Source organism: Electrophorus electricus, chromosome 16 (assembly GCF_013358815.1).
Source record: "Electrophorus electricus isolate fEleEle1 chromosome 16, fEleEle1.pri, whole genome shotgun sequence".
Taxonomy (NCBI): domain Eukaryota; kingdom Metazoa; phylum Chordata; class Actinopteri; order Gymnotiformes; family Gymnotidae; genus Electrophorus; species Electrophorus electricus.
The window spans coordinates 6,055,222-6,068,875 of record NC_049550.1 but is presented as its reverse complement, the minus strand read 5'-3'; the positions used below and the strand labels follow the sequence as shown (position 1 = coordinate 6,068,875).

At 36.6% G+C, this 13,654-nt stretch overlaps 1 protein-coding gene across 14 annotated transcripts in view; it reads right to left on the bottom strand.

Moving 5' to 3' along the window:
- dmd (dystrophin) overlaps window positions 1-13,654 on the bottom strand; it is a 112,330-nt gene that overhangs the window by 10,244 nt on the left and 88,432 nt on the right. For 11 of the 14 annotated variants that reach the window (XR_004776987.1, XR_004776988.1, XM_035534638.1 and 8 more), the window contains 13 exons: window positions 12,591-12,652; window positions 10,808-10,882; window positions 10,022-10,223; window positions 9,026-9,111; window positions 8,736-8,893; window positions 6,146-6,312; window positions 4,878-4,989; window positions 4,549-4,685; window positions 3,952-3,990; window positions 2,666-2,731; window positions 2,063-2,128; window positions 1,539-1,697; window positions 1,146-1,389 (listed from right to left, as the gene is read on the bottom strand). Coding sequence is in view for 12 of the 14 variants with exons in the window: in XM_035534638.1 (XP_035390531.1) it covers window positions 1,146-1,389; window positions 1,539-1,697; window positions 2,063-2,128; window positions 2,666-2,731; window positions 3,952-3,990; window positions 4,549-4,685; window positions 4,878-4,989; window positions 6,146-6,312; window positions 8,736-8,893; window positions 9,026-9,111; window positions 10,022-10,223; window positions 10,808-10,882; window positions 12,591-12,652 (1,573 nt within the window). In the remaining 2 variants the exon portion in view is untranslated. The remainder of the gene's footprint in view (window positions 1-1,145; window positions 1,390-1,538; window positions 1,698-2,062; window positions 2,129-2,665; window positions 2,732-3,951; window positions 3,991-4,548; window positions 4,686-4,877; window positions 4,990-6,145; window positions 6,313-8,735; window positions 8,894-9,025; window positions 9,112-10,021; window positions 10,224-10,807; window positions 10,883-12,590; window positions 12,653-13,654) is intronic. The other 3 variants (XM_035534640.1, XM_035534648.1, XM_035534645.1) reach the window with 1 other exon arrangement.

Genomic DNA, 13,654 nt, shown 5'->3' with positions numbered 1-13,654 from the left:
TAACCTCAATGTTTCCTTTAGAAAGACCAGAGTGAACCACTCTTCCAGTACAAAGAGGAGTTGGATGAAAATCATGTTTCTTTATCCAGACTAAAACTCTTTCATGGGTTATTATGGATGTAGGGGAAAGGTAATGGAATATAGAAATTTCAAACATTCGAAATTGCTAAGTATAATAAAATCATACTTATTACTAAATCCATTACAAGTTAAATAACATGAAACGTATTCGGTTTGTTTATGTATTTGGTTATAAAGTTGGAATTTTTTTATTTAATACATTTTTGACTAAATGTTATGCTCAAGCAGCCAAGGGTTAAAATGCATTTATTGGTTACCTTTTTAAGGCACTCAGTAAACCAACCACAGTTATTGTTTAGAATTATTTTCCCACTGTGAAGGTTCACATCAGAATTTTCAATAATTTTATGCTTCTATTCAAACATTGAAAAGTGCATACATGCTATAGTAGCCAAGGTATAGCTATTATTTGTAAATAATTAGTTTACACCATGCATGCAAACCATATGTAGACAGATACAGAATTAAGTATGTAATTCTACAATAAAGTCCCACTTATGTCATATCAAAAATAAAACACCATCTTTCTACATTACCAAAAATGTCTAAAATGCAATTTGTTTTACTCGACTATGACCCTGACCATGATCCTAAAAATCTAAATTCACTCAACATATTGCATATTCAAACAATCTTCAAAGTAGCAAAACTGACCACCATGCTTAATTTGTTAGCCACCCTCTACTCCATTCATCTCTGCCCACTTAGTCACCACAGGACTGCTGTCTGATAGAGCCTAACAGTGACAATTACGCATGTAAAAACTGCAGGAAGTTTTTTGTTGCACTTGGTAAATTGTTACCAACTCAATCACAACTATACGACAGTGCCAGTGCTTATGCTGTCTTGAATTGGCCAACATCCTGAGATTATACCTAAGAAAGTAGCCAGCCAGTGTAGGTACAAAGTAGATGTTTCTATTGAAGAATCTGTGAGTGTATATGGCTAAGATATAATGTATTCTAGAGAATACATTTTTGGTGCCAATAAATACAAAATAATTTGAATTATCTATAGTAAATAATAAAAATAAGATAGTAATCTTAAAGAAATATCCTACCCACCTGCTCCAGTAGCTGTCTAAGACGTTTAAGCTGAGACTCCAGCTGTTTGTTATGGTCTTCCAGAATTTGCATTCTGGCCTCCAAGCGTCCTTTGTGCTGCCTCAGCAGTTTTGCCTCGGCAATGAGCTCAGCATCACGGGGGTTTTGGGGCGACACTGGCAGCATCTGTGGAGGCGAGGGGAGGGGCGAAAGGCCCTTGTGGTTGTGGGCCTTTTTAAGTCGATCATACTCAGCCTGTAGCTTCCTGAAACATTGAGAAGGACAGAATCATTTGTGGGACTGTAACCATGTCCAAGACATAATGGAAAAGGGGAATGGAAAAAAAAAAAGCTGTGAAAACATCTGAGAGCAAACAGGTCACAGAACATCTGCCTGCACCTGAAGGTACTCAACCTGTTCTCCTGCTCTAGATCGTTGAGAACTCTCTCAAGTTCTCCCTTCTCATCACTCTCCATTGATATAAGGATCTGTGCAGGACTCTGAGGCTGGCTTAGGGGCGAGCCCTGATTAAGGCTCTGGCAGTAGTGCTGGATCAGTAGATGCTCATCATCCCTGCAAAGAACAAGCCCATGACAAGAATACAACCTCTGAAAAAACCCACAATTCACATATATACGGTACAAATATTTTGTATATGAAGTTCATAAAAATTCAGCCCATTTTTTTCCTATGATGCTCTGAAATCTTCATATATAAATACATGCACAAGCCTTTTTATTAAATTAATAAAATTGAAAACAGAACATTAAAATATCTTGAGCTAAGTGACTATACTTTCAAAGCTCTAAGGCGAGGTATTCAACGCGTCTGAACTTGTGCTATTAAATAAGTTGTCAATATCCACACTTAATACTATTACACGCATTCTTTACATTTATTAGCATTAACGAAAAAGCAGTAGAAGGGCAAAATCTCACATGCTCTCATTAGGTGAAATATTCTCATTCCCATATGAGCCATTTCGATTTTCCATTTCAGCTAGCCTGTGGAATAGAGAAAAGGAATCGCAAAATAAAAATGAAATTCCATAAATAATTAAAGTACATGCATTTATAAAATGCTCACTCAAACATGCAAATAAGTACATTTAAACAGTAGAATTTAAAATGACTATACTGTGGAAAAACATTTTATATAAACCAGACCTCTGAAATACATACAAGATTTGTTTTCTCAAAAAGCTTTGAAGTCATAGTCTAGAACGTCAACAATAAATGTTATTACCATGAGGCACATGATCAAAACTCTATACTTCCATAGAGACAAACAATCCACTTCTTTGTTTTTTCCTTGCAAAGTGTTGTCATAGCCTAAGCAACATGCATCTTCATTAATTAATTTTATTTGTATCGTTATATTAAATGGATAAAAGAACTATGCAACCTACCTTCCTAGTGTTGCTTCTAAATAAGTTTGATACATTAGCTCACATCACACCAGGCAGAAAACTGCCCATATGGAAATTAAGTTTAAAAATATAAGAAAAAGGTTCCTTTCTTTTTTCAAATCTGACGTCCTACCTGTTGGCATAATGCTCAATGCGGGAGTGGGTGTCATCATGAGACAGCTGTGGCGATGATGCTGGCCTATCAATAACAGAATGGAAAATGCAAGAATAAAATGGGTCAGCAAATCAAAATGTTAACGAGCCACCATCAACCCTAAAATTAGGCATCTGGGCACATGGGGTCACAACAAACCTGTGATGTGTGTATTGCCTGTTACCTCTGTTTTGTCCTTTATTATTTAATGTAATGTACATTTCATTTCTGTTGTGCAGATGTATGCAATCGTTAAGATTGACTTTTCAAGTCAGTCTGTCAAACACTGTCAAAGTGTACTACAGCATATTGGATATACTTTTTCAGAAATCATGACTCTGAAAATGACTTCTCAATGGTAAATCGAAGGAAATACATTGTTTTCGGGACTAATTTTTACCTTTTTTAGATTCTTATATTTCATGATCATATTTTTATGATATTTTCATGATCGAGTTTTTTTTTTATTGTTTTGTAATTAAAAAAAAATTTCACTTTGTTTTTTTGTTTGTTTGTTTATTATAACCAGATTGTAAGTATTGGCACAATGATAAATTATTACTATTATTAATTGTTTTTATATTGAACAGTTTGGTTACAAATACAGCTATGAAGTTCTTCACCCATGTCTGCTTTGTTTTTATGCATTGTGTTCTAACACATGATTGTCTAATTTAATTATAGTTATCTATTTAATTATAAGAATTATGTGAACGAGCAGGTGAAAAGTAGTTCCAAATAAAGTTGTTGGTTTATGTATAATACTCCACCTGCCATCTTTAAGACTGAGATAGTCCTAAAGATAGTCCCTGTAGCTTCTCACTGGATGTAAACACAGTCCAATGAGTTTTAAGGCTAAAAAAAATCTCATTAAATCTCATATGTGGTTATGATTTAATTATACATGAACCACCTTTAAAAAGAAAAAAAAAACAATTTGAAAATTACTCTGATGTAATCTGATGTAAAACCATGTAATAACCACACCCTAAAGTTAATAATATTTGGGCAACATCTGAAGATGGGCAATGAAAATTGCAGAATCAGGTTAAGCATGTCTAACAAATTGTCCCAATGTTGTAAAAATAGAGTAATTAAACTAGAGGCTTGCACGAACAGGAAATAAACAGCAAACAAACTAGTCTTAATTATAACAGTCCTACCATTACCCTTAAGCAAATCAAACATCTTCCCTTTTAATGCAACAGAGCATTAATAAATGTACTGGTGTGAATGTAAAAGTGCTGGTGTGAAACACTACTCACGGATGGTCAACAGGCCAGAAATTGATTAGTGTAACAGGCCTTCAAGAGAAAAATCAATCAGTCAATCTGGTGGTTAACAAGGGCAGTGCTTCTCTCTCACACATACACACTCAAATTCATGATTTCATGTTATGGTTTCTTTACAATAAATGATCAGCCTCATTAAAAATATCAATATGGAAGATACTTAAGGTAATATTCAGATAGCAATCTAAACAAATAAATTCTTAGTTAGTGATATGGTTCTTTATTTGTTAGCCCATTGTGTGGATGGGATGAAATGGCAAACAAAAATTATAAATAAATAAAATCCTTGGGCACACTACTGTCCAGCTACTCTTAATTACATAAATTAAGCACAGCCAGTTCTAAGCATGAAATGGGTGAAGGTAGGATCATAAAAGTTATTATGGTTGGATATTTTACTTATTTTATTTTATTTTTTTAAAGAAAAACCATTACAACTTTAAACAGTTTGATGTTAGTTTGGTTCTATGTTCATTATATCCTTTACAAGGCTCAAATACACAAAATAAAATCATGCACAGCTGATAGCAACTGTGGACACAGAGAAATGCAATGATAAAAGCCTCTTACGTCTCCATGTTATCACCCTCCAGAATAGTCTGCACAGGAAGGTAACCCATGCGAGGGTGCTTGGCAAAATAGCGTTTCGTCCTGAATTTATTCTTCAGAACTTTGGCAAAATCTCTCACATCTTCTCCAGAGGTTGTCTAATAACGAGACACACACACACAACAACAAAATTATAGATATATTGCTCTTCACATTATACATTTCAGAATTATTGTGAACTGAACATTTAAGTTATTAAAAATATTAGAAACACAGTCAGGCCACAAAGATATGTCCAAAAAGTTCACTTATGCACAAAGTGATGAAGAGAGTAGCATGGTCAAACATACCGGAGTGCAATATTCGACCATGGGATATTGCATCTTGTGACCCTTGGCCACTCTGCCAGAGAAAAAGCAGCTCTGGCAGATGTCATAGTTAAAGTGCTTTAAGCTTCTGTACCTGCAGAAGAGCACAAGGTTAACATCCCCACTAAGAGATTTCTGAATCAGTGTTATACTGCACACCCCACTAAATGCAAGAATGAAGGGTCAGTGAAAGGGCTGCATTATATAGCCTCTGTACAGTTCACTTCAGAATGTTCAGAAGCAATTACATCTGCAAGGGGTGACCAAGAATGAGTAAAAATTCACATTTAATATGTAAATTATATTTAAAATTGGAAAGCACACAGAATTATTTCACAGATTTCCACAGGACTTTCATAACTGACAGCATAACTAATGAGCTGACCACAAGCAGAAGGTTTAGAAAATAAACTGGGCAAAACAGGTCATAGCTTTAAAAGGAAATTAACACATCACTCTTTTCCACCTAGAGCCAGTAAATATGTTAAAGCTTCACAAGTATAATCACAAGTGTCACACTTAGATGGGATACTAAAAAAAGAAAAAGAAAAAAAAAGATTTCAGGGAGAAACTGTAACTGTAAGACTCACGTAGAACTGCAGTGCTCCTGTTTCCTGGAAACCCTGTGTGCTGCAAGTTTATATTTATACATAGCTTAAAGTTGCAGCACAAAGTTTTAAATATAAAACTATGCTAAATATATGAATGCTATATATATATATATATATATATATATATATATATATATATATATATATATATATATATATATATATATAAAAATAAAAATCAAAATTTATATTTAACATACATATATTTAGCATAGTTTTATATATATGAATTAATCTATTTATTTATTTTGTGTGTGTGTGTGTGTGTGTGTGTGTGGTGTGTGCGCGCGTGTGTGTAAAGGGGGGAGGGGAGTAAAAACTGCAGAGCTGTACCCAATGAAGCAGAACTTTTCAGACAGAAGTCCTTCACTTTGGTTTCACAGCTAACCAACAACCTCTATCCAAAATGTCCTATTTCTCTGGAAATGTAGAGGTATGTCTGTGAAATCATGGAGACCCCTTTTTTTGTGTGTGTGAAATAATTATTGTAATTCCAATCCTATACCAAGAATCGCATTTATCCAACTCACACTTAACGTCTCAGCCTCTCAGTCAGAGTCAGAAAGAACTCGCCCCAAACCTGACATTGGTTCAGCAGCCTTAATTGCAACACGTTTTTGGCATTTGAGATGCATGTACCTGAAGCCAATGATGGGACACTCCTTGCAGATGTTGCACTTGGCCTGGTGCTTGGCTGTCTCTGCAGCAGCCACCCGGTGAAGTACAGGGAGCCAGACCATCGACTGAGGCTCCAGACGCATCCAGTCCAAGAAGACTGCGGCCTCCAGCTCCGGTTTGTTGTTTGCCTTTGGACAAACACAACCCACACAGAAAAGGAATGGCTGAAAATAAACCATTTTGTTTATTTCTAAGTTTGTTCAGGCATTTTTAGCTCAGTGGTTAAGTTATTCCACTATCAGAACGTTGCCAGTTCAAGCCCCATCACTGCCAAGTTGCCAGTGTTGGACCCCTGAGCATAGCCCTTAACCCTCAATTGTTCAAATTGTATTAGGACATAATTGTAAGTCACTTTGGACAGAAGCATCAGCTAAATGCTCTAAATGCAGCTTTAGGTTTGCCTTCCTTTACTAATGCTTTTGCACGTGAAACAGACTTCCTTGACTGAAACTAACAAGTGACATGGCTTTTTTAAATTAAAAAAAGTCTTCTCTTTTAGAGATCTAGAGATTTTCTTACTATGTAATCTGCACTGATGTAAGATACATGTGTAATACTACTGACTGGCTTTGAGTCTAATTGCTAAGTGTGCTACTGATGTATCAATGAAAAGTTGAAAATGGCTCCAAATACAATACTAGAACAGCTCTGGGGTGTCCAGAGGATACATAAAATGCTCCCACTAGAAACATTCACTTGGAGCTAACATTAAATGCAAGTCTTTTTTTTTTTTTCTTTTCTTTTTTTTCTTTTTTTTTTTTGCAAGGGCGCACACAGTATTTAGAAGAGGAGACAAAACTATGCTTTTTCCCCTAACTTCTGACCATATGAGGATGGAAGCGTCATCAGTTCATCCTGTACGAGGCACTTTTGTGACCAAAGACACCCATTTTGGATTAAAGATAACAGTATGAAGCAATTTCTTGCTCATTTAGATTCAAATGCAGGCTTCCTGCTGGACCAACAAACATCTAGAAAATGCTAGATCCAAACCATATATGTAGAGTGTATGCTTAGTGTCTCATGGGATTAACGTATCAAAACGCAGAATCTTGTTGAACTCACACACATCAGGAAGTGCATGGTTAGGGTTAAAAGACCTAATCCTAACCCTTCCCTATGAGTTGTAGAAGCACTATTGGTTTGATGTGACAGAAGGCTTTCAGGTCACACATGGGGAAAAGAATTAACCAGTCTTCTGTTTAGCATTTTCAAGCATCACTGTAGCATCATGTACTGAAAATGTAATTTTCACTAAATGATTACTACGAGCAGAATTAGTGCAATAAATATTACTGCTGTGAAATTGAAAATGTGAGTTGCATAATCTCAGATCCGACCTACATTCACTGAATGTACTTCACTAGTTACAAAGGTAGCCATACTCCTCTACTTTTTAAGTACTGGTGTAGTCATGTCAAACTAAGGAAATGGACATAAAACTGCATCACTGCTAAACATTATTACACTTCCTTACTTAAATCATGGCATTATAATACATAAAACACTTTTCTCTAATATGAAACACCAAAGCAAAATTGGAGATAAAAAACCTTCTGGAACTGCTGGAAAACACTATAACATTAATATTAATGTTATTATTTATTAATATTAATATGAATAAAGAATGAGTTATTATAGATCAGTAGTGGATGGATCACTCATGATAGGGTTTTACTCCATGTAAAGTTTAATAGAACTTTGCCTGTTCATTCTGATTATTACATTCAGAGCTTTCATTACTTTTTATGAATGAATGAAGTGTCAGCAACCTAAGCCTGTATCAAGATGGGCCCTGAAGTTTCCATGCAATAAAGCATTACGTTTGGGGGAGGGCAGGGCTTAAAGTGGGAAAAACAAAACTAAGCAGACAAACTGCAACACTGTAATGCTTCAGGAGATATCAATTATTGTGATTAGCAATAATATCTGTTATCAACCTAAGGCCATGCCTCCATTACTCCTTTACTTGTGCTTTTCCGAATAGAATTTGTAACAACCTTTTCTAAAGAAATAAACAAATAGACTGAATTCCAGACAATTTCAGACATGACTTTTTGCAATCTTTCAAACAATTCCTAAACTTCCAAAAACACTGAACTGAAACACCTTACCTCACCCTAAACAATCAGTAAATAAATTAATAACTACTACATTTATAAAGAATATGCCCACACTTTAAACAAAGCTGCAGGCTTAAGGACTAGTATTTAATCAGCATGTTGGTCTTCCATTATTTAAACGTGTTTAACCTCATGTAGGTGTGAACTGTTTTTACCCATACCATCTATAGCTGCTTGAGTGCATACATATCTATTTACCAGTCCATAAATAAAAAGAATGCAGTATGGCTGTGTAAGCTTGGTTTCTGTTATTACTAGTTTCCATCCTTGCTATATATAGGAAATATAGTTTCCTAAGGGGCTCTGAGACTAATGGGCTGATCGGGCACACTTCCTTCAGAAAGGGTGCTTCTGGGACATGCGGCTCCTGTCTCCATGGCAAATAACAGAGTGAGTAGGATGTGCCGTGCAGGAACGCCACAACTTACAAACTGAAAGCAGCTGCGCACGCTGGGCTCGATGTTGCTTCCTCCGAATGACGCCACCTCGCCCAGCTGCCTGGGGATCTGGATCGAGTCGTGCAGCAGGAGGCCGAGACGGCGCTGGTCACAGAAGCCTGTGGCACTAGCCACCTGTCTAAATAAATCTAGTGGGAACACAAGAAAAAACCTGTGTGATGCACATACACCAGCTGAGGAGAAAATATGCAAAGGTCACCCTTATTTACACAGGGATGGGATTTTTTTGTATTCTGCTTGCTTTTATTGTATTTACATACATCTGTATTTATCCTCAAGGTGAGCTTTGCAGAGGGAGATTATTCCAGTTTTGAAAGATAAAATCCGGATCTTCCCAGTTCTACCTCTGTGAAAACAAAATAGAAAGTTACAAATTTATAATTGTGTAAAAGATATAAACAAAGACCCTTCAAAATGTTAATTTCGTCAATTCAGGACCTTTTCAGACCCACTAAGAGCAGGTTAATAGCTAACATAGTGACACAAAACCACTAAGAAACGGCACTGTTTTGCAATGCACTGGAAAACCCCACTGTGCAGTTGATGGCTGACTGTTCCTTGGGCCAAAACTGTCCATGTTTATTTGTGAGGAAGTGATAATTTGATTAAGTAAGTTCCAGATCATGCAGCAGAACTGAAGTGCACTTTAACTTCCCATGCGCATGTTTGAGATCAAATATCTAAAGACAAGCAAGGCCAAATCTGTGTAGCAGTAACATTTTCTAAAACTGTAGGCAGAACAAGTGATGAGACAGGGTAATGCATAACCTTTGCTAGCTTGAAAAGCACTGGGACATGGGCCAGGCTGAGGGACGAATTAGTTATATTTTGTAAGCCTTTTGTAAACTTTTGATAGTTTATCCTCAGAACCCATGGTAGCACATAATGGACTGCTGATGGCCTGCTGGTGAATTTTAATCCCAATTTTTTATTGAAGAAATCAGAGAACTTACTACCAGTAAGGTTTGGGGGCCCCATAATCCCTATGGAAAATCAGTGAATCGTCTTGACTCCTAATATTTGTTTATCAAGTTTATAAAATAAGCTGCTTTGGTTGCAATGAGCCTGATGATGAGTAAACACGTCACTGGAATATGTAGACACGCAATTGTTCACTGTAACAAGGGTAAAATCTCCTAATAATCGTTATTCTCAGATGTAATTTCTGTACACTGTACAAAAAGCTTCAACATCACTATGTAAAAATTATGCTTCTAGATCTGTTTAATGGCCTGGCCAAATGATATCCTACTTACGTGTCATAAACATTCAGCAACCAGTTCAGACACATGTCCACACACAGAGGTACATTCACCAGGCCACGGTGCTGTTGCTCCAGTCGGTCATAGATGCTGGTTAGACAGTTGATTACTTGAATAATGTCTAAGAACTGCTCGTTCTGTTTCAGACTATGTTGTTCAAATGCTTCACAGGCTGCTGTCATCCCTAGTAGGTCCACTGCACAAGAAAGTGTACAGTTCAGCACAAAAATAGAACGCCTTTGTATACAACAGTTGGCAGGTACATTTCTTCCATTGCTTCCTAGCGGCTGGAACCATACATTCAGTTATTTCTACTACCATGATGTCCCCACAGGAGATTCAATGTACTGACCGTGAAATTCCCTGGATATTACTGCCCCTATTTAACACCAGTATCTGTGTCTAACCAATGAATGAAAAACATAATAAAATTTTATTTTACAATAGTAATGTTATTGTGATGTTTACCACCACAGCACTGATTTTAAACACTGATATCCAGATACACAGTAATGGGAGAATAAAAAAAGCTGTGTTTTGATGTTTTGAATAAGGAATAAATCATACAGTGGTGCCTGTTCAACACAACATTATGGGTGGGTTGAAATGGATCATAGATTGGGAATTACTAATGCCTGGAACAGCATATCTACGCTAGACTTTGGCCACTGCTGGATTTCTGTTAACAAAGAACAATAAACTAATCAGTTATGAAAAACAAACTCAGTCCCATGAGTTGACATGACATACAAATTAGCATTATATTTGAAATGAACTCACAGCACAGAGCTTTCTGCAGGCGTCGTAACTTCATTGCTGTCCTGTATGCCGAGAACCGGACATTGTTGAGATCCGCTATATACAAAGAGACAAGGCACTGTTAAATAACAATAATAATAACACCCAACAATTTTTATACATATTTTTATTACACATATTTTATATAAAGAGTAACAGGAGTGAAGTGCAACTAACACAATTCATTAATTATAGGCTATATAAAACCTAATTGGAACTGATGCATTAACTTCCTCCTCCTAAATGTACCTAATAAATTGTAATGCCACTAACCACTGGAGCGTGAACTGTGACACATAGAAGAAACAATCACCTTTAATAGTCAACAGGGACAAATTAATTGGGGCACAGGTGGGGTGAGGGGGGTGCTGGGTTATTGTGTTGTTTTGGCTCTGTACTATGATCACAGTGGAACCAAAACAAAGCAGTCACTATGAGGTCAAAGATCAGCACCACCACTGCAGCCAACTATTATACTCTGAAGTCTGACGACTGACTAGTTCTTCACCCAGTGTAAGTGAGTCAGCCTTTACTCATCTCTTTGCCAAGTGGTTTAATTTTGACCAAAGAGTAGTATACTGTGTAAACAAAGGCTTATAGATACAGCATAAACTTGTATATGCATTGTATATACTGCATAAGATGAAATATATATTTGTATATATACACACATACAAAACATATCTAGACATCAATTTTAAAAGTCAACAAAAAAAAAGCAATTTGTGAATGAGGCCAATAATTGTTTCAGGGAAAAAGACACTGGGAATATGGCACAATTGTGCAGAAAACAGGACAAATAATTATCATGTATGAAGTATGAAGAGTGAGCTGCCTTTTTATTAGATGCACTTTTTCAGTGTATAAGAATCACAACCCCTTCTGTACATATGAACCCCTCCCCATTTGTTTTCCAGGCATATAAAGGAAAGATCTGGTACATTCAGTAGCCTATGTTAGAGTGTAGAATGAACTGTTAATCTGAGCAATAACAAACAACATAATGCAGTGATTGCAAACTAAAGCTTTTGGACAGGCAAATTCAACTGCACAATGCTCTGTGCATTTAATATCTTGATGCAGGATGTGATATACTGCAAAAATTCATTGAGCGATAAAGTGCCAACTGCCACTCTCAGTGCAGGTTAGAATCCAAAACATTTGGTTGGTAAGTGAGGAACTATAAACGGTGAATCCAGTAGTATATTATCTTCGGCAACTTTTCAGCATTCAAATCCTAGTATTTAGGGTACACTTGTACACTTTAGGGTACAAGTTTATGGAGCTAAAAAGTTTAAGCAAAACAGCCTACATGTATAATAACTGGAATTGGCAGAATAGCTCACTTTCTTTTCAATAGCTGGCTTTGTTCTTGTACATGGTGTTTTCTACTTATATCATTTGGAAGACAAAGTAACATACATATTTCACAGTATATAGGTTATGCTGACTGGAAAGGCCAATTCAACATAGCTTGTCAACACATCAGCATAGCTCAGGAATGTCCTCCCTTATCCAAAACGAGATGATGTGACAGCATGTTTTCATTTTTAAAAAGTCACAGCTCGTACAAATGAATCAACTGTTGTCGGCTTAGCAGAACTTGCCCTGGGTAGAGAAGGCTATTTTAAAATTGTAACACTATTTTGGATTGTCTCCACCTTGCCCCCAGATTCTTGGCCAATTTATTTAAGAATCTGTCCATAAATTAACACCAATGCTGACTCGAACATACCAGGAAAACAATTCCATTAAAACCCCCTACCTAAAGACTGGTAGAGTTCCGCCATCTTTGGATGATCCCAACATGTTGTCTGTGTCTGGTGGCTGTAGGAAAAAAAGGGGGGAAAAGGTTACACAGTCCCTTTCACCCTACATACTGTTAGATGCTATATGTGAAAAACAAAATGTTGTAATGTCACAAGCAGAACACCTTAGCACTGAGAAATATTAGTGTTTTATGTGGCTCCTTAATGTCTCTAAATCAGCCACCCGGTGATGTACATAATTGGAGTTAAACTCATTTTAAATTTCTCCCAGCTGTAGAATGTGTGGAGTTAAGCTTTTGATGGCTAGGCCATTACCAGGAAGGGTTCCCAAGCAGCCTGCTATCGTATTATTGGACTAATAATGATGCTGTGATATTTCAAACTGTAGTACAAGTCTCTTCAGGAATTAAAACTGATTAGCCAAATGGACTCATTTGGACCATTATTTCCTAATCTTATCTGTTTATAATAATGCATGCATATATCAGCAAATTGGAAGTACAAATGTTTTGTTTATAAGCACAAAGATGTACAAGATTTAATAAAAGAAATTTGAACACCACAGATTTACATTATTCATTCCAGTGTAATAAGAAAATTTACATTGTAAATTTGCATTGTAGATGCAGCAACACACTAACTCGTTTGTGATAAGACATTTAGCTGACATTTTTATCCAAAGTGATTTACAATTATGACTGAGTACAACTTAAGCAATTGAGGGTTAAGGGTCTTGCACAGGGGCCCAACAGTGGCAACTTGGCGGTGGTGGAGCTTGAAGTACCTTAACCACTGAGCTACCACTGCCCTTGCTAGGTGCCACATCATTTCAAATCTAGCAGATATACTTAGGCCATGGAAGTTAGAAAGGCAGATTCATCCCTGTCATGCAACCGTGTGCTGAAACAACTGCTTCACTTAGTTGGGCCACCCACCAGGAGGATCCAAAAAAGGCAAAGCAACACTGGTATGCCTTGACCAAGGAAAGGTAGCTTGTGCTTGCTACTGAAGTTGTGCAAATAGTAAAAGACAATCACCAGCCTCACACCCCCAACGTCCT